The sequence below is a fragment of the Acanthaster planci genome, linkage group LG12 (assembly GCF_054643075.1).
Source record: "Acanthaster planci isolate LZ-2023a linkage group LG12, COTS_SCS, whole genome shotgun sequence".
In the NCBI taxonomy this organism is placed as follows: Eukaryota; Metazoa; Echinodermata; class Asteroidea; order Valvatida; family Acanthasteridae; genus Acanthaster; species Acanthaster planci.
The window spans coordinates 5074429-5095944 of record NC_141788.1 but is presented as its reverse complement, the minus strand read 5'-3'; the positions used below and the strand labels follow the sequence as shown (position 1 = coordinate 5095944).

The 21516-nt window shown below is 43.0% G+C and overlaps 2 protein-coding genes across 5 annotated transcripts in view; both read right to left on the bottom strand.

The window, feature by feature from the left end:
- LOC147797093 (uncharacterized) overlaps positions 1-17016 on the bottom strand; it is a 32591-nt gene extending 15575 nt beyond the window's left edge. For 2 of the 4 annotated variants that reach the window (XM_087143936.1, XM_087143935.1), the window contains exons 1-18: positions 16813-17016; positions 15854-16003; positions 15423-15581; positions 11256-11390; positions 10013-10126; positions 9787-9897; positions 8003-8113; positions 7570-7680; positions 7169-7279; positions 6764-6874; positions 6365-6475; positions 5960-6070; positions 5559-5669; positions 5154-5264; positions 4753-4863; positions 1247-1513; positions 697-960; positions 33-407 (exon numbers count right to left, since the gene is read on the bottom strand). In XM_087143936.1, coding sequence (XP_087000062.1) covers positions 33-407; positions 697-960; positions 1247-1513; positions 4753-4863; positions 5154-5264; positions 5559-5669; positions 5960-6070; positions 6365-6475; positions 6764-6874; positions 7169-7279; positions 7570-7680; positions 8003-8113; positions 9787-9897; positions 10013-10126; positions 11256-11390; positions 15423-15581; positions 15854-16003; positions 16813-16903 — 2665 coding nt within the window. In that variant the 5' untranslated portion in view covers positions 16904-17016. The remainder of the gene's footprint in view (positions 1-32; positions 408-696; positions 961-1246; positions 1514-4752; positions 4864-5153; positions 5265-5558; positions 5670-5959; positions 6071-6364; positions 6476-6763; positions 6875-7168; positions 7280-7569; positions 7681-8002; positions 8114-9786; positions 9898-10012; positions 10127-11255; positions 11391-15422; positions 15582-15853; positions 16004-16812) is intronic. The other 2 variants (XM_087143938.1, XM_087143937.1) reach the window with 2 other exon arrangements.
- Positions 17017-17041: 25 nt separating this feature from the next.
- Positions 17042-19907, bottom strand: LOC147797092 (angiopoietin-1 receptor-like). The gene is made up of 5 exons (XM_087144310.1): positions 19550-19907; positions 18490-18801; positions 17948-18217; positions 17238-17372; positions 17042-17073 (listed from the first exon to the last, which is right to left on the bottom strand). Exons 1-5 carry the CDS (start codon positions 19605-19607, stop codon positions 17042-17044), a joined length of 807 nt encoding a protein of 268 aa, XP_087000436.1. The 5' UTR covers positions 19608-19907.
- Positions 19908-21516: the final 1609 nt, after the last annotated feature.

The following is a 21516-nucleotide window of genomic DNA, read 5'->3' as shown; positions in this document are numbered from 1 at the left end:
TTATTAGTTGGAGACATGCTTGCACGACTCACCCTCGGTAACAGTGGTTTCTTTCGATGTATCCCTCTCAGTGGTAGTTATAGGCAGTGGTAGACTGAGTCCAGTAAATGCTGGACTCCTTGACCCTTCTCCTGTTCCATCTCCCACTGCAGCCACGCTAAACATGTACTCAGTGCTTGGTTCCAATGGTTGGACTGTGAAGCTGTATGTGCTCTGAAATGGGTCTGTCACCGAAATGTTACCAGTAACACCCCAGAATACTGGTGATCCCAGAGAATAATACACTTTGTATGCAATCACTGGTCCCGCTCCTCTGTCCCCTGAGCTTGTGTTCCATGCTTGCCAGGTGACTCTAGCTGATCCTGATTCGAATGTTACGGATGGTGTCTGACTTAGATATGGCAAACCTGCAACAGAGATCAGAGGTGTCACATAAGCAGCATTTACACAATCCAGCACATTAGGGTTGTACTGTCTGAATTTCTGAAGAGTACAGATGCCATATTTAAATCAAGTATAGTTTCAGCAGATGCTAATCACACGTCTATTGGAAATAAGTGCCACTAGTAGCTTTTATGCCACAGCAGGTATCAAAAATAGCAATTTATCATCCATTAATTATGCAGGGTACAATAATATGATTACAGTATACAAAATATTACAACATACTCAAATGCAAACTATCATAAAAATAACCTTTGATTATGACAGAAATGTTGCAAGACATTCCATTGCTGAAAGATACTACAGGGATCACATTGACCATTACTATTGTCAACCCTGTGTCAGGAACAATAACGTCATAGCTACTTGGGGTTGGGATTGAAGCGGATTCAACCATGTAGGCGAAAGTTACACCTTCAACTCCTCCAGACACTGTAGGCTCTGGTACAGCCACTGAGACATTTGAACCTGGACTGCCAACCACGCTAATATTTGGAGTGCACATCATCTGAAAACCTATGACAAACAAACAAAAAGACATTTTACCCCCTTCTGAAAGATTATTTAATAGGAGAACACCATATCAAAAGATCAAGTTAGAGATATTTATACCTTTATGCAATTTAAAATATAATTCACATCATCCCCAAATGGGTTAAAAACATTGTTTTTATTTGAATGTCACAAGTATATGTCCATGTGAAAGCCATGAAGCTTTCTTTGTAATTTTTATTGTTCTTAAGAATTTTTTAATAAAATTGTCACAAAAGAAACAATCAATACACAGCAGTAGACTGATTACCAGTTAATGTGACGGAAATCTGACAGGATCGTTGTATGATGTTGAAAGGTCCCCTCGCCGTAATATGAATATCTACTGTACTTGAACCAGTTAAAGGAACAGGTACTTGATAGCTAGTTGGTGTTGCAATGATGCCTTGTGGACCCATGTAGGTAAAGTGTATATTATTTAAATTTGAGGAAACAAATGGCTGTGGTATTTCAACTGAGGTTGTCATGCCTGGAGTCCCAAACACGGTCACCCCGGAGGAACAAGCGATCTGAAAAACTAAAACAAAACACACTGAATGACTACTATTTTATTTAATTCATTCTGATACATTCTAAATTGAATACATTTGCATCTACTGTTTTTGATCAAAGAGGGTTTGAGTAGATCTGGCAGGAAAGCCTCCCCCACAGAAATGTGGGTGAGGTCTGATATTGAATACCTACCCCAAACAGTCGCTAAATATCCAAATTCCTTTGCGTCTGATTCAATTCGCTAAAACTTCTTGATCAACCATAGTGTGACCTCTAGTCCCATGATGCATAGCAAAATGGCCACCATGTTTGTCGCCCTTTTCCGGTATTAAAACCGTCCGAGCGAAAAGTGGAGAAGGATAGGAGGGATCGAGCTGTCTGTTTGGGGTAGGTATTCAGCAGCAGACCTCACCCACATTTCTGTGGGGGAGGAGTCTTCTGCTTTCAACCTACCCTAAACAGTCGCTAAATATGCAGAGTAGCACCGAGCCCTTGGAGGGGGGTGTGGCTAGGACGCACTACACAATGAGAGTGCCAGAGAAGGATGAAATTGTCCAAACTTTACTACGGACTCACCAAATAATGGAGTTGTTATGTCATTCCAGTGGTGGCCGCTTTGATGAGGAACCCTTCTGCATTGATGTTGCCGATGTTAGGACCACTCTGCCATGCGCAGAGTCCTTTTGTAGAACATCGGTGAGGCAGCATGTGGTGAAAGTAGATGGGGTCTTCCAGCATGCTGCCTTGCATATTTCCTCCATTGGTATGCCCCTACAGTAGGCCCATGATGTGGAAACTGCTTAGATATCATGAGCTCTGATGAGGAGTAGTGTTTTATTGTCCACAGAGTTCGGCCAAACTGGGTTGGCAAACTTGATAGCCGAAACCTCCTATAGTGTGTCTGGTTGCAGCTCGGTGAAGTTTTATGAAAAGCTGCGAAGTTGTACCTCTGAGTTTTCTGGTTTTGGCTAAGTACCATTTAAGAGTCCGCACTGGGCACCGTGGTAAGTCGTCGGGAGTCCCAGTGTGTTTAGTAATCTCTGGAACAAAAATGTCAGGAGGATGGAAGGAAACTGACTGGTTCTTGGTAAGAAACCCTGGCGTTGGGATGAGACAAACAAAATGGGTTTCCCATTAGATGTGGCCATCTGTGATGCCAATGCCTTCAGTTCACTGCTGCGCCCTGAGGTAGTAACTGCTAGTAGGAATGCCAGTTTCACCGAAAAGTTGATCAATGATGCGTTGCTGAGAGGCTCAAAGGGGGGACCAGAAAGCAGTTGGGGAACAGCTGACAAGTCCCATGAAAGAATGAGTCTCTTAGTTGGGGGACGTTCAAGAAACATTCCCCGGAGTAGACGTCTAAGAGCAGTATTGTTGGACACGGTCTAACCATCTGGGAAGATCCGGGTGCGGATCCGGATGCGGATCACGTTGCGCTGGCAAATGGTCCAAATCTGGGACCGTCGCTGCAGGAGCAGGATTGGGCTCTACACGGCTGGCTATAGAAGAGAGCTTCTCCGAGAGCATGCGGATCGCTGACATGATGTCGGCCGAAGCATACTCCTTTGTGAAGAGTAAGATTTCTTACGCTTAGACCCCGTAGACGAAGACAAAGAATGTTTACATTTCTTGTGTACGGGAGAACTGGTTGTAGAGCCAGCGGTCGACGCCTGGTGTGCCGGGGCATCGGAGGCCTGCCCAGACTGCAGTAAAGATAAAGCAGGAGAGGGCTGTTGAACTGCTGAGGTAGAAACAGTCTTCCCAGAAAGGCCCAGAAGGTAGCCGGAAGACGGGGTGACATAAGGGGGTCGAAACCCCTGACGGCGCAGGAGGCCGGTGTTGTCCTGGGTGCCGGTGTTGGTGAGCCCGCATGGCCCTGTATTGTCTTTGCGGGTACCGCACCGGGGAGCAGCATTGTGTTGTCCCCAGGAGCGTCAATGTCGTTGTCACGGCCGGGTGCCCCGGTTAAGGGCGTCTGAAGACAATGGCACCAGGGTGATGTGACGTGGGGCTACTCTGGTGCATAGACTTGTGAGCCACGCCAATGTCAAGTGTTGCCCACGGCAATTTGTTGTCGACCTGCATCATCCGTTCGGGATGCTTAGGATCTGGGACGCGGAAGTGTTGCACCCAGACCCAGCAAGTGGGGGAAATTTCAACCCCGAGTGCAGCGCAACTCTGCGCTATCGCTGACTGCAATGCTTTGGTGTTACGTTGGGTAACTGAGCATACGGATATCGCACGCACTGTAGCTCAGGCCCTTGAAGCGTGGCCTAACCCTGAACTGAACCAAAGATGGTATGGCCAGCAGGGATTAGCCGCGGGATCACAAGTTTAGCAGGATGCCACCTGATCCCCTGCAGACCGACTCCTGTCGGTCTATAAAGGAATGCGAGGTCGCAGTATTCGGAACGCTTGCACTTCCTCGCAAAGCCTTACAAAGCTGGGGTCGCCCAGTTGACCCTACAAATATACCAAGGAAAGAGGAGGACCACAGTATTGGATTGCTCGAACCGCCTCGCGGAACCCCGAACAATCCCAGGGTTGCCCCGTTGACCCTATGTATCGCTTGGTAGTAATAGCATAGAGTCAACAATCTATAAAACGCACACACACGAGAAGAGAAATTATAACACCAAAACAAGAAAATATACACATAACTCAGAAATAGGCTACAGACGTTTTTTACAATACATTACGGTTTGATCAGAATATCACAAAGGTGTGGAGCGAAACGAAAACCCGATGAACTCGAAGTTGTCAAAAAGACACATCCGATTAGCATCATGCTAAAGAAAAGAGGGATGAACATGGCGGCCATTCCGCTGGGCATCATGGGACAAGAAGGCGCACTATGGTTGATCAGAAGTTTTAGCGAACTGAATCGGACAAAAAGTAATTTGCATATTTAGTGACTGTTCGGGGTAGGTTGAAAGCAGAAGACTTTAATCACATGTAACCGGCATACGTCCACACTGCCTTTTTAAAAATCTATACGTTAAATGCTGTTGCAGCCCTTGCCATTTCAATCACTGACATCTGTTTCATAATGAAACTAGTTTGGTATTTAAATATAGTAGGTGATTAATGAAAATGTAAATAAGTTAAAAGAACAATAAACCAAAAGGCAATTGAGGACACTTAAAATTTAAACTGACTGCACTACACTACAAGTTGAATGAGATGTTTTTACAGCAGATGATGACCATGTTCAACATTGCACAATGTGATACACGTATTTACATGTACAGAAAATTAACATACTAAAAGCTTCACAGTTATTTCCAGTGTAGTCAGGTGGGCAGGTACAGCTGAATGTGGAACCCTGTGCACTGCATGTCCCTCCGTGCTGACAAGGACTGGTAGAACATGGAACTGTTGATAGACAACGGTGAAGTGTAAGAATTCAAGCTTACAGATTTTCTTTTTGATGCACAGGCCCTTCCAGAAAGAGAACGACCATGTACATCGTGGTCTCAAAAATTTATGGCTATTGTATGAGGACACATCCCTGAGTGATCAGTTTACTGAACATGAAAGGCTATCACCGGATTTTCAGAAGAAAGTTTTACTTCAAATACAAATGATCACAAACTACAAGTTCTAAAATAATTCTCCAGTGGTGCTAAAAATCATGCATGATAAAATGAATAAAGTGAACATACTGAAAATTTCACATGTATTTCCAGAGTAGGGATATTGGCAGTTACAGCTGAATGTGGAACCCTGTGCACTGCATGTCCCTCCGTGCTGACAAGGACTGGTAGAACACTGATCTGATGATAGACAACGGTGAAGTGTAAGAATTCAAGCTTACAGATTTTCTTTTTGATGCACAGGCCCTTCCAGAAAGAGAACGACCATATACATCATGGTCTCAAAAATTTTTGGCTATTGTATGAGGACAGATCCCTGAGTGAGTGATCAGTTTACTGAACATGAAAGGCTATCACAGGATTTTCAGAAGAATGTTTTACTTCAAATACAAATGATCACAAACTACAAGTTCTAAAATAATTCTCCAGTGGTGCTAAAAATCATGCATGATAAAATGAATAAAGTGAACATACTGAAAATTTCACATGTATTTCCAGAGTAGGGATATTGGCAGTTACAGCTGAATGTGGAACCCTGTGCACTGCATGTCCCTCCGTGCTGACAAGGACTGGTAGAACATGGAACTGTTGATAGACAACGGTGAAGTGTAAGAATTCAAGCTTACAGATTTTCTTTTTGATGCACAGGCCCTTCCAGAAAGAGAACGACCATGTACATCGTGGTCTCAAAAATTTATGGCTATTGTATGAGGACACATCCCTGAGTGATCAGTTTACTGAACATGAAAGGCTATCACCGGATTTTCAGAAGAAAGTTTTACTTCAAATACAAATGATCACAAACTACAAGTTCTAAAATAATTCTCCAGTGGTGCTAAAAATCATGCATGATAAAATGAATAAAGTGAACATACTGAAAATTTCACATGTATTTCCAGAGTAGGGATATTGGCAGTTACAGCTGAATGTGGAACCCTGTGCACTGCATGTCCCTCCGTGCTGACAAGGACTGGTAGAACACTGATCTGATGATAGACAACGGTGAAGTGTAAGAATTCAAGCTTACAGATTTTCTTTTTGATGCACAGGCCCTTCCAGAAAGAGAACGACCATATACATCATGGTCTCAAAAATTTTTGGCTATTGTATGAGGACAGATCCCTGAGTGAGTGATCAGTTTACTGAACATGAAAGGCTATCACAGGATTTTCAGAAGAATGTTTTACTTCAAATACAAATGATCACAAACTACAAGTTCTAAAATAATTCTCCAGTGGTGCTAAAAATCATGCATGATAAAATGAATAAAGTGAACATACTGAAAATTTCACATGTATTTCCAGAGTAGGGATATTGGCAGTTACAGCTGAATGTGGAACCCTGTGCACTGCATGTCCCTCCGTGCTGACAAGGACTGGTAGAACATGGAACTGTTGATAGACAACGGTGAAGTGTAAGAATTCAAGCTTACAGATTTTCTTTTTGATGCACAGGCCCTTCCAGAAAGAGAACGACCATGTACATCACGGTCTCAAAAATTTATGGCTATTGTATGAGGACACATCCCTGAGTGATCAGTTTACTGAACATGAAAGGCTATCACAGGATTTTCAGAAGAAAGTTTTACTTCAACTACAAATGATCACAAACCACAAGTTCTGAAAAAATTCTCCAGTGGCTAAAAATCATGCATGATAAAATGAATAAAGTGAACATACTGAAAATTTCACATGTATTTCCAGAGTAGGGATATTGGCAGTTACAGCTGAATGTGGAACCCTGTGCACTGCATGTCCCTCCGTGCTGACAAGGACTGGTAGAACACTGATCTGATGATAGACAACGGTGAAGTGTAAGAATTCAAGCTTACAGATTTTCTTTTTGATGCACAGGCCCTTCCAGAAAGAGAACGACCATATACATCATGGTCTCAAAAATTTTTGGCTATTGTATGAGGACAGATCCCTGAGTGAGTGATCAGTTTACTGAACATGAAAGGCTATCACAGGATTTTCAGAAGAATGTTTTACTTCAAATACAAATGATCACAAACTACAAGTTCTAAAATAATTCTCCAGTGGTGCTAAAAATCATGCATGATAAAATGAATAAAGTGAACATACTGAAAATTTCACATGTATTTCCAGAGTAGGGATATTGGCAGTTACAGCTGAATGTGGAACCCTGTGCACTGCATGTCCCTCCGTGCTGACAAGGACTGGTAGAACATGGAACTGTTGATAGACAACGGTGAAGTGTAAGAATTTAAGCTTACAGATTTTCTTTTTGATGCACAGGCCCTTCCAGAAAGAGAACGACCATATACATCACGGTCTCAAAAATTTATGGCTATTGTATGAGGACACATCCCTGAGTGATCAGTTTACTGAACATGAAAGGCTATCACCGGATTTTCAGAAGAATGTTTTACTTCAACTACAAATGATCACAAACTACAAGTTCTGAAAAAATTCTCCAGTGGTGCTAAAAATCATGCACGATAAAATTAATAAAGTGAACATACTGAAAATTTCACATGTATTTCCAGAGTAGGGATATTGGCAGTTACAGCTGAATGTGGAACCCTGTGCACTGCATGCACCTCCATGCTGACAAGGACTAGAAGAACATGGATCTGATGATACATAAGAGTTAATTGTTAGAATTTAGGTTGACTGATTTTCTTTTGACATTGAAGGTCTAAGTCAGATTGCTCATCAAAGCTGACCGTGAGCAGTCAATCATTCTTAATGGGGAATGAGTCAATTCACAGCTAGTAGGAGACAAACGCAACCCTGCATACCTGGGCGTTTTTATATAGAATGAAACTAGTACCGAGAGCAAAATGCTACTATGATACCTCAAGCTGAAATTCTCACTGTATAAAGTTCATAAAAATTCTACAGTGGATGAAGACAATATGGGCACGTAATGATACATATGCAGAGAGAACATACTTAGAATTTCACAGGTAATTCCACTGTAACCAGACTGGCAGATGCAGCTGAACATGGAACCCTGAGCGCGGCAAGCAGCTCCATTCAAGCAAGGATTGGAATAACAGGGATCTGATAGGGGACAAAAGTTATAGTGTTTAATATCAAAATTGGATGACTGAATCTTTCAAAGGAACTCACAGAGTCTGCAACAAAGCTGAACTGGCAGAAGTCAAGTAAATTTAATAGGAAAGACTGAATGTGAAGTTATAGTGTAATTCAGCAACCAGAATTAGAGGCTACGATTCACAATACTGGAGTTACATTGTTGTTATGTACGTCTTTGATCAACAGGGTGTCTTGATTTGACAAACACCCACCTGCATCAAGTTCTAGAATGTATGTGTAAGTGCAGTTATGGCCTCAAATTGGATCAGTCTATAGTAGATTAATGGCGGACTATTAAACTTCCACATGTAGCTTCTACAAACAAGAAAGGGAACTTTTACCCAATAATTATGCCCCTTGGCAAGGCGCTGCATGCAGTGCTCATTTGCATTTGTTTGACAAAAAAGAGATGCATCAGAGAATGTCACATATCTGCATGCTACATGTATAAATGCATTATAGACAATGGTGACCAAATACTGGATACTGATGAATTCTCTTCCGTTTGGGAGTTAATGGGTTGTGTGTAAGTATGGCAGTAAGTATATTGCTCTTATTTTCGAGAAAGTCGTATATCGTATTAAATGGTTAAAGGTGAAATATATGGAATGGAAAAAAAAAACAGAAATGTTATTACCGGTACTTGTTATAAACTTGTCCTATACAGTATGACATTATCACATTAAAATAATCCACAGGCTCTGTATTTTGATCAGGTGCAAGCCTGTCATATGGCATTAACTTTCCTTTCATGGTTAAAACAGAGTTATACCAATAGCAAATAAAGTAATACAACGACACCAAAGATAGAACTTTATGCACGACCAACTGTGTGCAAATACATACTGGCTTGTGCTGAAGTAGCGTGCTACAAAGCTGGGTTGAAAGAGTTTGGAAAAATGCTGGTAAAATATCTACAAATTTCTTTTTCAAATAGACGTACCTTTTTTAGGTGGTTAGATCAACTGAATTTATAGTTATTACTTAAGTCAAGCATAATCTGTTGGAGAGGTGTTAAGAAACATTCATAAATATACCTCAGACAGTCTCCCTATTAAACAACGTGGAAATTGAGCATGCGCTAGCACTTGATAATGCCCGCTGAGAAGTGGTAATGCCTGCTGCATAAATCACGTGCAGGGACGCAGTTTAATCAATTCTGATTGGTCAAGAGCCTGTGTGCACGCAGCTTGCAACGCGTGTGCCAATTGGACAATTTGCACAACGAATGATCCATAAAATAGACCTGGGTGTTCAGGAAAATGAAAGTAAAATTCTGGAGCAAAATTGCTGGAAATCACTTCTTTTGACTCTCTGACTAAAATGGTTTTTATGAACGTAATGGGAACAAATATGTGCTTGGCCAGACTTAAACTGCGAGATCGGCTCAGGAGACTGAATGCTGATAATGCCCTCTGCCTGCGGCTCGGGTATTAGTCGCGTCCATTCTCCTGAGCCGGTCTTAAACGTGCATTAAGGCAGGCCAAGCACATACTTATTCCTTTAATTACTGACTGCTTTATATACGAATGTAGTTAAGTAAAATTTGCAGAGGGAAAATAGAGAGCAAACAATTTCATTGTGGGCGAAGGCCGTGCAGGTTACACTACTTCATACTATATGCAAACTGGACATACCAAAAATTTCACAGGTACTTCCACTGTAGCCAGACAAGCAAGTGCAGCTGAACATGGAGCCCTGAGCACGACAAGTACCTCCATTCATGCAAGGATTGGGAGTACACGGCACTGCAGGGTGATGGACAGAAGAAATCTGGTAATTGAACGTGGTTTATCTTGCTACAGTAGAGAAAGACAAAAACCACTACTAATGGATTGTCATCACTTGATGTGGTATACTTACCCAGTCCAGATTCACATCTAATTCCAACATAGGGAGATGGGCAACTGCAGCTGAATGTGGAACCCTGAATTCTGCATGAACCTCCATTCAGACATGGACTGTGAGTACATAGATCTGGAGACAAACAAGCATAATGTAACATATCACCATTTTTGAAATTTTTTCTAAAATTTTTAGAACTTACTTATTTTCTTTTACTTGGTGGGCTTCAGGGTATATAAAAGGCGCTACCTAGGTACATATATATACCCATGTTAATAAGGACAGCATTTCCAGTCTACTGTCAAAGCTAGCTAGTGTAAAAAAAAAGAAAAAGCAATGCATTCCCATGAAAAAGGAGCTACATTAGAAACAGACCCGACATGTACAATGAACATCATGCATACATTTCCAGTAGATAAACTACATGTACATGTATTCAGACAAGTGGTTTGATCAATCAAACTGAAGATAAAAGTCAAATTTAAGTGTCAGAGAATGCACAGACCAGAATTTTATTGGAAAAACATGTTAATATACCATTTATACTCACGACTTAGAGTAAAACAGACAAAAACTGTCATGTTTTATGCCACAGCCTTAATAAAGTTTTATTCACCCGGATACCAGTAGCATTAGTAATAATGGGCAGAGTAGACCTAACCAATCATGGGGCAACACCAGGTCCCTAGGCAACACATGGCTTGACAGATATGGGCAATATCACATTTCCAAAGCTATATGTAGGCCTACATGAGTCAAACCACAGTTCCCAAGCACTTTGAACATGAGATCAATTCCCACTGAGGATTCAGTATAGGAAATCATAGCCTCGGGACACTTTTGAGCGTTATAAGAGCGATGCACTTTAAATGCTGCGAAAATCAGAGAAACCATGTCATGTACATGGATCAATATAATAGCTTCCTACTAATGTTACAATCAGCCAGGAAAACAGAGCCTCGGGACACTTTTGAGCACTACAATCGCAAGGGCAATGCACTTTAAGTGCTTTGAAAATCACAGAAACCATACATGGATTAATACATGACAGCCTTCCACTGATTTTCACACAAGTAGTGTCAAATTTAGTGATTACAAGAAATCCTAAGAAACTCCTGCTTTGTAACTGCTGCATAAAATACTGGTGGGGCAGATTCTGCTCCCCCTTTCCCCATCTCATTTAGGTTTAATACAAAGAATGATTAGCTCTCATTAAAAGAGTTACTTCCAAAATTTTGGAATTGCTAGAAAGAATCCTTACTCGTTACACAGGTAAATCCTGGTGCACATCCACCACTACAATAACCACTGATCTTGTCACAGGCAGCATCGTTGAGACAGTTGCATTTGCTAAGGCATTGTTCTCCATAATAACCAGCAGGACATTCATCTGGAACTACATGTAGGACACAGGAAAGAATGGTACTGTATGTTATCTGCCCTGAGCTGAAGTGCACCCTCAACGGCAAAAGAAAGACATATAAGACTTAAAGGTTTTCATGGTGAAAGAAACTAGATCTATAGTAAAGATTGCGGTAACACCATGTATTTATCTCTTCTTTGAGTATGTGTGGTTCTGAGAAGAACCGGGGAATAACTCGACGTTTCGAACAGTGTACTCTGTCCGTCTTCAGGAGACTGCAGGATTCTAACTGGGAGTGGAGCTTATATGGTGTAGAGAGGGATCCAGATGTAGGGATTAGCTCGGTGAGGCGTTAAGGCGGGAACAGTGATGGATGCTGCACTGGATCCAGGAGCTGCATGCCCTGTGTGTGTGTTTACCGGAGCGTGTCAGTAGGAGTTGGCAGTGGGAGAGTGAATAGCTGGGTGCCAAGGGGTATAGAAGACCCATAGGCTGACTAAGGGGGAAAACCTAACTAGGGAGTCCTAGGGTATAGGAGACCCATTGGACTGGGATGTGAGGATGGGGCGCCAGATATCGCTGATGTTGAAGCCGATGTCTTGGGGAACTGTGTCGTGCTTGATGATTTCCATGGCTTCTCTAATGCGGCGGGGATACCATCGTTCGATGCTGGTGATAAGTTCAGCTTGGCTCCAGTTGATTTGATGGTCTTCAGTGTGGGAGTGCTTAATTATTGATGACTTTTCCAGCTCTCCCTTCCTACCATGGGCTTTGTGCTCGTTGATTCGGGTAGGGAGGTCCCTGCCCGTCTCGCCGATGTACACTTTGCCACATTGGCAAGGAATTCTGTACACCCCCGGTCTGCGCTGGGGGTCCTGTCGGTCCTTGTGCGAAGTAAGCAGGTGATGCAACTGAAGTGGGGCTGTGTGAAAAACTTTAATACCGTGCTTGTGGAGAATCCGCTGGATGTGGTGGGAGGTGTTGCCCAAGTAGGGGAGGGTAATGGAACTATGTGGTGGGAGGTGTTGCCCAAGTAGGGGAGGGTAATGGAACTAGGGGCCCTAACTAGTTGGCTTTGGGTATAGGAGACCCTTCGGCCGGGGGTGGATCTGGGATCTTGGGTCTTGGCTTGGCTTGTATCCGTTACGTTGCAGCGCTGCAGTGATGTGGTGGAGTTCTTGACCGAGGAATTCTTTGTCGCAGATGTTGTATGCCCTGCGGACCAGGGCCCGGTTGACGGATGACTTAATCTTGGGGTGGTGGAAGGAAGTATTGTGGAGATACCTGTCCGTGTGGGTGGGCTTGCGGTAGACAGTGCGTGCTAGGTTGCCGTTCTCCTTTCTGGTCACTTCAACATCAAGAAACGATATGTTGCCATTACGTTCTTGTTCCATGGTGAATTGGATGCTGCTGTGAAGTCCGTTGAGGTGTTCCAGAAAGAGTTGGAGGTTGTCCTGCCCGTGTTGCCAGATGACGAAAGTATCGTCCACATATCGGAGCCAAACTTTGGGCCTGTGGTCTGATGTATTGATGGCAAGCTGCTCAAATTCCTCCATGAACATGTCAGCCAGAACCGGGGATATAGGAGATCCCATGGAGGTTCCAGCTGACTGTTCGAAGAATTTGTCCCGCCAGCGGAAGCTCGATGACTTGACACAGGTGAGAAGCTGGTCGTGTAGCTGTTCTGGAGTGAGGTCTGTGCGGTCCTTGAGGGCAGGGTCTGCTGCATGCCTGTCCTTTGCGATGGTGGTGGCGTCGGAGGTGGGAACATTGGTAAATAGTGAGACGACATCAAAGCTGACCATGATGTCGTCTGGCTGGAGGGTGAGGTTTTGGATGAGGGCGGCAAACTGGTCCGAGTTCTTGACGTGGTGTTCGGTGTTCCCCACCAAGGGGCGGAGGATTTTGGCAAGGTGCTTGGCTGTGTCGTATGTGGGGCCTCCTCTGGACGCTACAATGGGGCGTAGCGGGACTTCTTCCTTGTGAATCTTTGGTTGTCCGAAGAACCTTGGGCACCTGGAATTGGATGGCCGGAGCTGTCTATAAAGGGGCTGGGTGATGTTGCCGGAGCGCTGGAGAGAGAGAAGCGACTTGATGGCTGCCTGTTCTTGTTTGGAGATGTTAGGCTTGGCTGGCTTGTGTTTCCGAAGGGCTTGATGGACCTGCAGACGGATTTCATCGGCTGTGGGTTTGTCAAGGTGTCGGAGGACCGGTTCCGTGTGTTGAATGATGTTCTCAACCGGCGATGATTGGGGAACCAAGGCAAAGTTCATGCCTCGCGACAGAACTTTGGTCTCGTCCGCGGAGAGGGTGCGCTGACTCATGTTAACCACGGTGTGTCTATGGAAGGATTCCTCGGAACGGAGATGAGGCTTCGTTTGGTATCGGTTGGAGGTTACAGAACATCTCATAGGGCTGGAGGGTTGGGGGCGTAGGGATATAGAAGATCCCATGGGCGAGGTCAAGGGTTGTTGGCGTAGGGATATAGGTGATCCCATTGCCGGGATGCGGGTGGGGCTGGAACTGCTGCGGGCCTTGGGCTTGGAGATCTTGAGAAATTTCTTGATTTGCTTGTTGCGGGATACATTGAAAGCATGGTCGCTGGCGGCTGTGGTGAGCTCTTGAACCTTGCAGTAGTCGGATGTAGAAATGCTGGATTGGAGCTGGTCGTGGGTGGCGGATATCTGCTTGTCCAGTGAGGCAAGGGTGGACCTAGTGGTACTGATGCGGTGGCGAAGAAGGGCCAGGCTGGCATTGTGGAGGATGGATCGGGACTTGCTGCTGCGGATAGGATCATGGAGTCTGAGGCCGAGAGGAACGATGTTAGAATCTCTGCATCTTTTTAGGAAGGTCAGATTGTTGATGTGCTTGGAGCGCTTGATGGAGTTGCACTCGTATGACTTGACCTTGGCGGTGGTAAGCTCCCCGTAGAGCGTTGACATATAAGACTTAAAGGTTTTCATGGTGAAAGAAACTAGATCTATAGTAAAGATTGCGGTAACACCATGTATTTATCTCTTCTTTGAGTATGTGGGGTTCTGAGAAGAACCGGGGAATAACTCGACGTTTCGATATATAAAAGAAAGACAGATGGTCCTAAATATTCCAACCGGGGTCTTCCACAGGTTTGGTGTGCACGTGAAGACCATACATTCCAGACGAAATTCGTTGCACATACTCGGCATGCTACACGCAAAAGCACATAGACTTGCCTATGCGGTGAATGCGTACCAAAGGACCGTCAATTTCCTTTAAAAACAAGCCCTTTTTTGATGCTGCTCGGAGCAGATTCTATTAATGGTGCTGTTAAAAATCTGAGTAAATAAAGGAAAGGCAAGTAGAAGGGTAACAAAAAATGAAATCAACATGGATCTTGTAATCAATGAAGTCCAGTAACAATTGCTCTACAGACACCAATTAGCTCTGTCTGAGGATATTAGAACAATATGATCTCCAAGTCAATAGACGCAGGCTCACTGAAAAGCATGCACCTATGATATCTGAACATATTCACTGATAATAACGCAAGGTGATACCTGTTTATTACCCCTAGATTATGATTAATCAGAAGATAATTATGATGGGCATGTGGCCAATGCAACCTTGGTGATGTTGAGGATAACATGGCATGAAACATCTGTCCTTGTCTGTATGTCATACTGTGCAGTTTGGTTAGGCCTACAGGTATGTTGTATGTCAAGCTTCAGTGGGGTCAGGTTGAAGTCAGTTGGTCTCAGTGTAAAGGAACCATCATCTGGTACAACTAGTTGGTGACAAGTGGCTGAATGGAACCACTTACTTTGCCAGCATTAGTTCTGCATTTGTCTCGAGACAAGTTCTGGACAAATCTCCCTGAAATTGTCAACCCCAATCAACTCTCTGAAGTGTGTTTTCACGTGTTTATTTGTGAAGGCAGTGGAAACTAAACGAAACAAAATTTAACCAGACAAGTGGCCAATGTAAGGTAAATACCCCTGGCTGATATAAACCAATCATGAAATCATACGAAATCTTACAATGAACTCCTAGGAAGAGAAACAACAAAGAGAAAAGTTTTACACTTACTTTGGCAATTACTGCCCAACCAGCCTTGTGTACAAGCAGAAGAAGAACAAATCCCTGATGAACATGGAGTAGTACACACACCTGTGTATGCATCACACATTCCTGACTGACAGTGACAGGTCTGAGTACATCCAGCCCCAAACATTCCACTGGAGCAAACTATATGCACATAAGACAAAACAACAAAGAGTTAGAAAATTTTAATTCATAACACTTATAAAATAGGACCTAGTATTATCAGCCTCTGATCATTTCAAAGATTCAAAATTATGGTCACAAGGCAACATTTACCAGTTTAAAAAATTAATGTTTAAATGCATTATTTGCATACGAGATAAAAAAATTGACACAACTTTGGTACACCTGACTGAGCAAATCATTACAATGAGATGGTTCCCCTTGTGACTCTTCTTTTGTATGCCAGTCCTTACCCACATTACAATCTCTGCCATGATATCCTGAGATGCAGCTGTTCCCGTAGGGGTCTGGTAGACCAAATTGACTCTCTGTACAACTCTGGATGATGTTACCAGGTCCACATTGGAGCTCACAACTCCAACCAAATCTGTGCATACCACAAGCTGTTGAAAGCATTAGTTGAGATGGACTAATTATATTCTACAAGGAAACACAAAATACCTACTACACAGTTTACCAGTTTGGTCCGGTGAATCCTTGTTGACAGATGCAATCTCCTGTCTAATCACAGACTTGACTCAAGTCGGGATCTCTGTGACGTCTTCATTTCTGCTTTGGATACACATCGAACAAGACTTCACGCCGTTACTCGCTTTGCGCCCTCTTGTGTTCACTTATTACAAGGAGTTCAGTTAAGAAATCCCAACTTGACGAATCTGCCAACCGTTTGTACACAGCAAATGGGCTCATCTACCAAAAAAGGTAGCAGCCAACCAGATTGCTGGATTTGTTTTTACGCTGTTCATACCTGCGTTATAATGAATGAGTCTACAAGTCTGACTACTTTGATTGGTAGATTCCATACACATTTTGCAAGATGATCATATCGTTCATATGTAATTCCGAATAACTATATCACTGACAAGGGGTCCAATTGGCGTATCCGTCAAGTTGGAATTACTGACAGGTGACGTATAACGTATATATGTATAACATATACGTATGACGTATATGTTATACAATAAAGGCTATAATACAGGCACCTTAAAAGGGTTATGCGAGCTGCCGGGCCGAGCGCGACGACCGTGTAGTGCGTACCAGCTGAAGGGATGGCTGGCTAAGGAAAAGCAACGTAAGTCCGACTTGATTCAAGTCTAGTCTCATCATCACAGACTCCTCCATTGTAGCACATGTCACACCAAGACAAACTAACAAACAAACAGACCAACCTGTGACCAGGCAATAAGCTTACCAGTGAGGCAGTTTGGTCCACTGAATCCTGGTGGACAGATGCAGTCTCCTGTCTCATCATCACACACTCCTCCATTAATATTGTAGCACATGTCACACCAAGACAAACAGACAGACCAACCTGTGACCAGGTAATAAGCTTACCAGTGAGGCAGTTTGGTCCACTGAATCCTAGTGGACAGATGCAGTCTCCTGTCTCATCATTACACACTCCTCCATTGTAGCACATGTCACACCAAGATAAACAAACAGACAGACCAACCTGTGAGCAGGCAATAAGCTTACCAGTGAGGCAGTTTGGTCCACTGAATCCTGGTGGACAGATGCAGTCTCCTGTCTCATCATCACACACTCCTCCATTGTAGCACATGTCACACCAAGACAAACAAACAGACAGACCAACCTGTGACCAGGCAATGAGCTTACCAGTGAGGCAGTTTGGTCCACTGAATCCTGGTGGACAGATGCAGTCTCCTGTCTCATCATCACACACTCCTCCATTGTAGCACATGTCACACACATATTCACAATTAAGAGGACCCCACTTGCTTGAAACACATTCTAGAACACAGAGACAAGACACACCGCATTATTTATCATTCATATAATTTAAGTTGCTTTTAAATTATAAACAGCCAATGCTTGAAAATAATGAAAGAAAGTAAATAAAAAATAAAATAATTTTTTGAAAATTCTTGGCCGCTGAAACCTGTGTACACATTTTGCAGTTGCTAAAGAATGGAACTATATTTCTATTAAAAATTTTGTATCCACGTTAATTTGAACTTTTGAAGTTACCCACACAAAACACAACATATCACTTTGTGTGTGTGTCAAGTTCAAGTTAAAATCATTAATGTTTTGTAGTTGTGTAATTTAATGATACTGTATTGCATGCCAAGAAATACTTCAACTGAAAGTAAAATTTAATGCTCTCTGACATAACACAGGCTTCAATAAAGGCTCTACATATCTAATTTCAACTACCATCATATCGTTTCCTATCTAAAACACAAAACAAAGTGCAATTCGCAAATCCCCCCCTGCTCTGCTGTGCTCTCCCCATTGCACTTCAATTCTGAATGTAAAAGTAATGGTGGAAGGCACACACGTGAAATCATGTTTACTTAATGTACCTCTGACGATGAGTCTGATCATGCTGAAATGATTGTCCATGAGAGTAGCAGCACTTCCAATGACAGTATACAAGTCCCCATGGACTGCGTCAGCAGAAGAAATCATAAAATCAAGCTGATGTCGATTAGCTAGATTCACATCAATAATTCCATTTCTTGTACGCCGCCAAATAGGAGACTTATCAGAGTTGACTTTGACGACTGACAGAGTCACATCATCTCCTGTCATTGTTGTTCTTGTCACCTGCCCATCAGTTGGTTCAAATCTCCCTAAGGAAAATTGAAAGGTGATTGAAGATATGTTTGTGTCTCCCAACAGTAGACAAAAGTAAAAAATATGGACAGTGAATTCCTTAAAAACTGAATGGGGGAAGAATTCTTATTAGGAACAGCGACCTTATACATTAATCAGGAATGGAAAACAATGGATATAGGAATGTAGGACCTACATTTTCTGTTTCAAGAAGGATCTTGTATTAACTCTTATTTAAATGTACATGTGCAGGGCTTCAAACTATAGAAGCACTCATGGATGTACTTACTGTGAATACTGTGGATGATGCTGTACACCCTGGTTGTTAGGCCTCTGTTTGAACCTTCACAATAAAACAACCCAGTGGCATCATTACTGGAGGTCAGATACTGTGTGACTGCTTGTCCATTCATTGATTGTGTACTGCCATCTGGGAGGGTGGTTGAGGTTTGTACTGTAGATCCTGGGAGACCTATCTGGAATGGTCTGCCAAAGCTCAAGGCAACTCCAGCATCAGGACTGCTACGGAAGCAGCTGATGCTTGCTGAAGACCCAGCCCCATAAGGTGTGGGTGTGACCATTGTCAGATGGACCGTATCACCTATTTGGAAAAATCAAACAAAATAGTCCTAAATTTGTTCCAGGAAAGTACACATACATGTATATTGTGCAAAAGTAAATCTTTTCCATTCAGTGACACAGAACCTATGTGTATACAAACATCTGACTTTTAACGTAGTATTTTTGAGTACACTCATCTCCATTTACTAAAATGTAGAACTACCATAAAACACAAGGCTAGGCATAAAAAAAACAAAATGTGCATGCATTTTTCTTAGCCCTGACGACTTCCCCTTTTTCCTGAAAAATCCATTATGTAAACAAGAGAGAGGAATCAAACAGAACAAGCACAAAAAACAAAAACATGAGCTGCCTCCTGCAGTGAAACACACAAAATACTTGGATGTCAAACTATTTTTGAAAAGAGTTCCATTATAAGAACACTGCTTGACACCCTGTGCACAGACCCTACCAGACAATTGTCTGAAAATATTACTATAATTGACTTTTTAGGTCATGTTATCGGCTTCTAGATTGCTAATCAGTGGTGTCTGCAGATACATGTATGAAATTCTTTTCTTTGCCCTAGGTAATGCTGTTCTGTTAAATATGAACTTTAATACACCCAAAACACACAAATGAGTAACATTACTCTAGACGTGATTTTAATTAACATCAGTACTGACATCTGTTACTTCTTTTTTCCTTTTGCGTCATTTACAAATTATGGAACAGGCCTGGATCTGTCAAAGCCACACCAACGTTATTTCTAAGTTTGTTGTGCTTGCCTGTGACACTGAATACCACTGACAGGATAATCAGAAGACAGCGACCAAAATCCTCCATGGCGAGACGTCCACGAACCCGGAAGTTAATGTACCGCTAATACACACGTCGCCTGCGACGTAGGCGTTCAAATTCGTTTATTTTATAACTTCCACAACTTATTTCCGATAATTTTTCAAAATAAGAGAGGTTAAAACGCTCTTCTGGAAACTAGTTTCTACGGAGAAACCGACTTGGCAGTCTCCGCTATCATGTACATATTTTTGATTCCAACATTCCAGTAAACAGATGATTGAAAACGAATAATTTCGTCTTCAGAGCAGGCCTTTACTGAGTTCCGAAATTAACTTGGATGCATGTTTACTGATGCATGACCGCTGATCTAGACTGGCATATGTGCGTCCAGTCAGTGTATTATCACAGGTCTATGCCGCAGTGATGGACTGAGGCTGTGGCAGGTGCCCGACCGGTCTCAACTTTCGCGGCTCATAATGTATGCCAATCATTTCCGGGATTAAGCAGTAAATAATTAAGCGTCTTTAGACAACAGTGACAAATCATAGCCCCACTTCAATAAGTCAGGAAAAATACTCACAAATTTCCCAGGTGTTAAAGACACATGTCAAATTAGAACTCATTTGATCATCTTTTATTTTCCTGTCTATTTTCAGTGGCTCAACCGATGACTTAAGTTCGAAGATACTTTTCTAGAGATAGGCCAAATCAGCTCTTAAAACAGTTGTGAGGCTCATTTTGAAAATTGATGCCTACACTCCGTCCACTGCAGAATCTGAAGGCCCTGTTTGGTCCGATACTTTCATACAAGCTGACAGTCAGTGGCGTAGCTAGGATTTTACTAGTGAGGGGGCACAAAGGTGGGACCAGCATCTGGTGGAGGGGCACCAGCTTTCAGTGGTGTGGTTTTCAATATCCATTTTTTTTTAGTTGGGGGATGAATCTGGAGGGCACCGGGAATTTGTGTGTGGGGGGCACGTACCCCCGGTAAGTTTTGCATCACAAGCTCCGTGTTTCGGCACACCAGTCTTCTTGCTTTTGCCTGCAAATTTATGCACAACCCTTTCAATGTCCAGACTGTAACACACAGACACAAATGGGGTGTCGGGCTACTGAAAATGAGGACCAGACCCATACAAGTGGCATCAACCATAAGTGGCAACGCGTTGGCCAATCACAAAGCGCGAAATGTGTCGACCCCTTCCAAACGCGCATTGCCTGTCATGGTCTCATATTTCCGGCGTGCTCGGATTTCCGGAAGAACGCACCGGATAAATACGGGCGTTTTACAATAGTGCGCCCCCAAGAGTTTGCAACGGTTGGCCAATAACAGTGCGCAAAATTTGTCGACCTAATGCCCGTTTGGAAATTAAGCGTCGACAAATTTCGCGCGTTGTGATTGGCCAAGGCGTTGCAAACTCTTGGAGGCGCGCACTTTGCCCCAACATGCCCATTTTTCGGGTGTACTAATTTTTCCAGTTGCATATAGGCCTACGTACGCTCTTTTAAGTTGTTCCACATTTGGCGCGGCAAATAAAAGGGAATATACAGACGAGAGTGGAAGGGTTGTTTGATCCACACATCTTACACATCACAACCGCCTAGGTGATGTACTATTTTCAGTATTACCTGACGTGTAGTGCCTTGATCATGCGATGTAGAAACTAAGCACAAAAGGGAACAAAAAGGGGATTCACTGCGCCCACGTTTGGGTCCCAGTTCGTGTCGCTCAGCAGTTTTCACTTATTATACTATCCGGTAATCTGAGCACGCCGGAAAAACGAGACCGTGAGGCCGGTCAATATGTACAAACTGTTAGCGGTGCACTTTTCGAAATCGCCTGTATTGGAGCTCAGTGAGGCATCCAATTTTTTGCAATTTACCTGCAGAAATTTCATCACTGGGGTGTTTGGACTTTGCAACATTGCTTTTGACATAATAAGTTAAATCCATG

Bases quoted from the DNA above. Each gene is read 5' to 3' on its own strand.
- LOC147797092 (XM_087144310.1), bottom strand. From the start codon at position 19,607: ATGGAGGATTTTGGTCGCTGTCTTCTGATTATCCTGTCAGTGGTATTC. The intron at 17,373-17,947 runs GTACATTAAGTA...TCTGTGTTCTAG, and splicing joins GATCAGACTCATCGTCAGAG to AATGTGTTTCAAGCAAGTGG. The intron at 17,074-17,237 runs GTAAGCTCATTG...GCCTGCTCACAG, and splicing joins TGGACCAAACTGCCTCACTG to GTTGGTCTGTCTGTTTGTTT.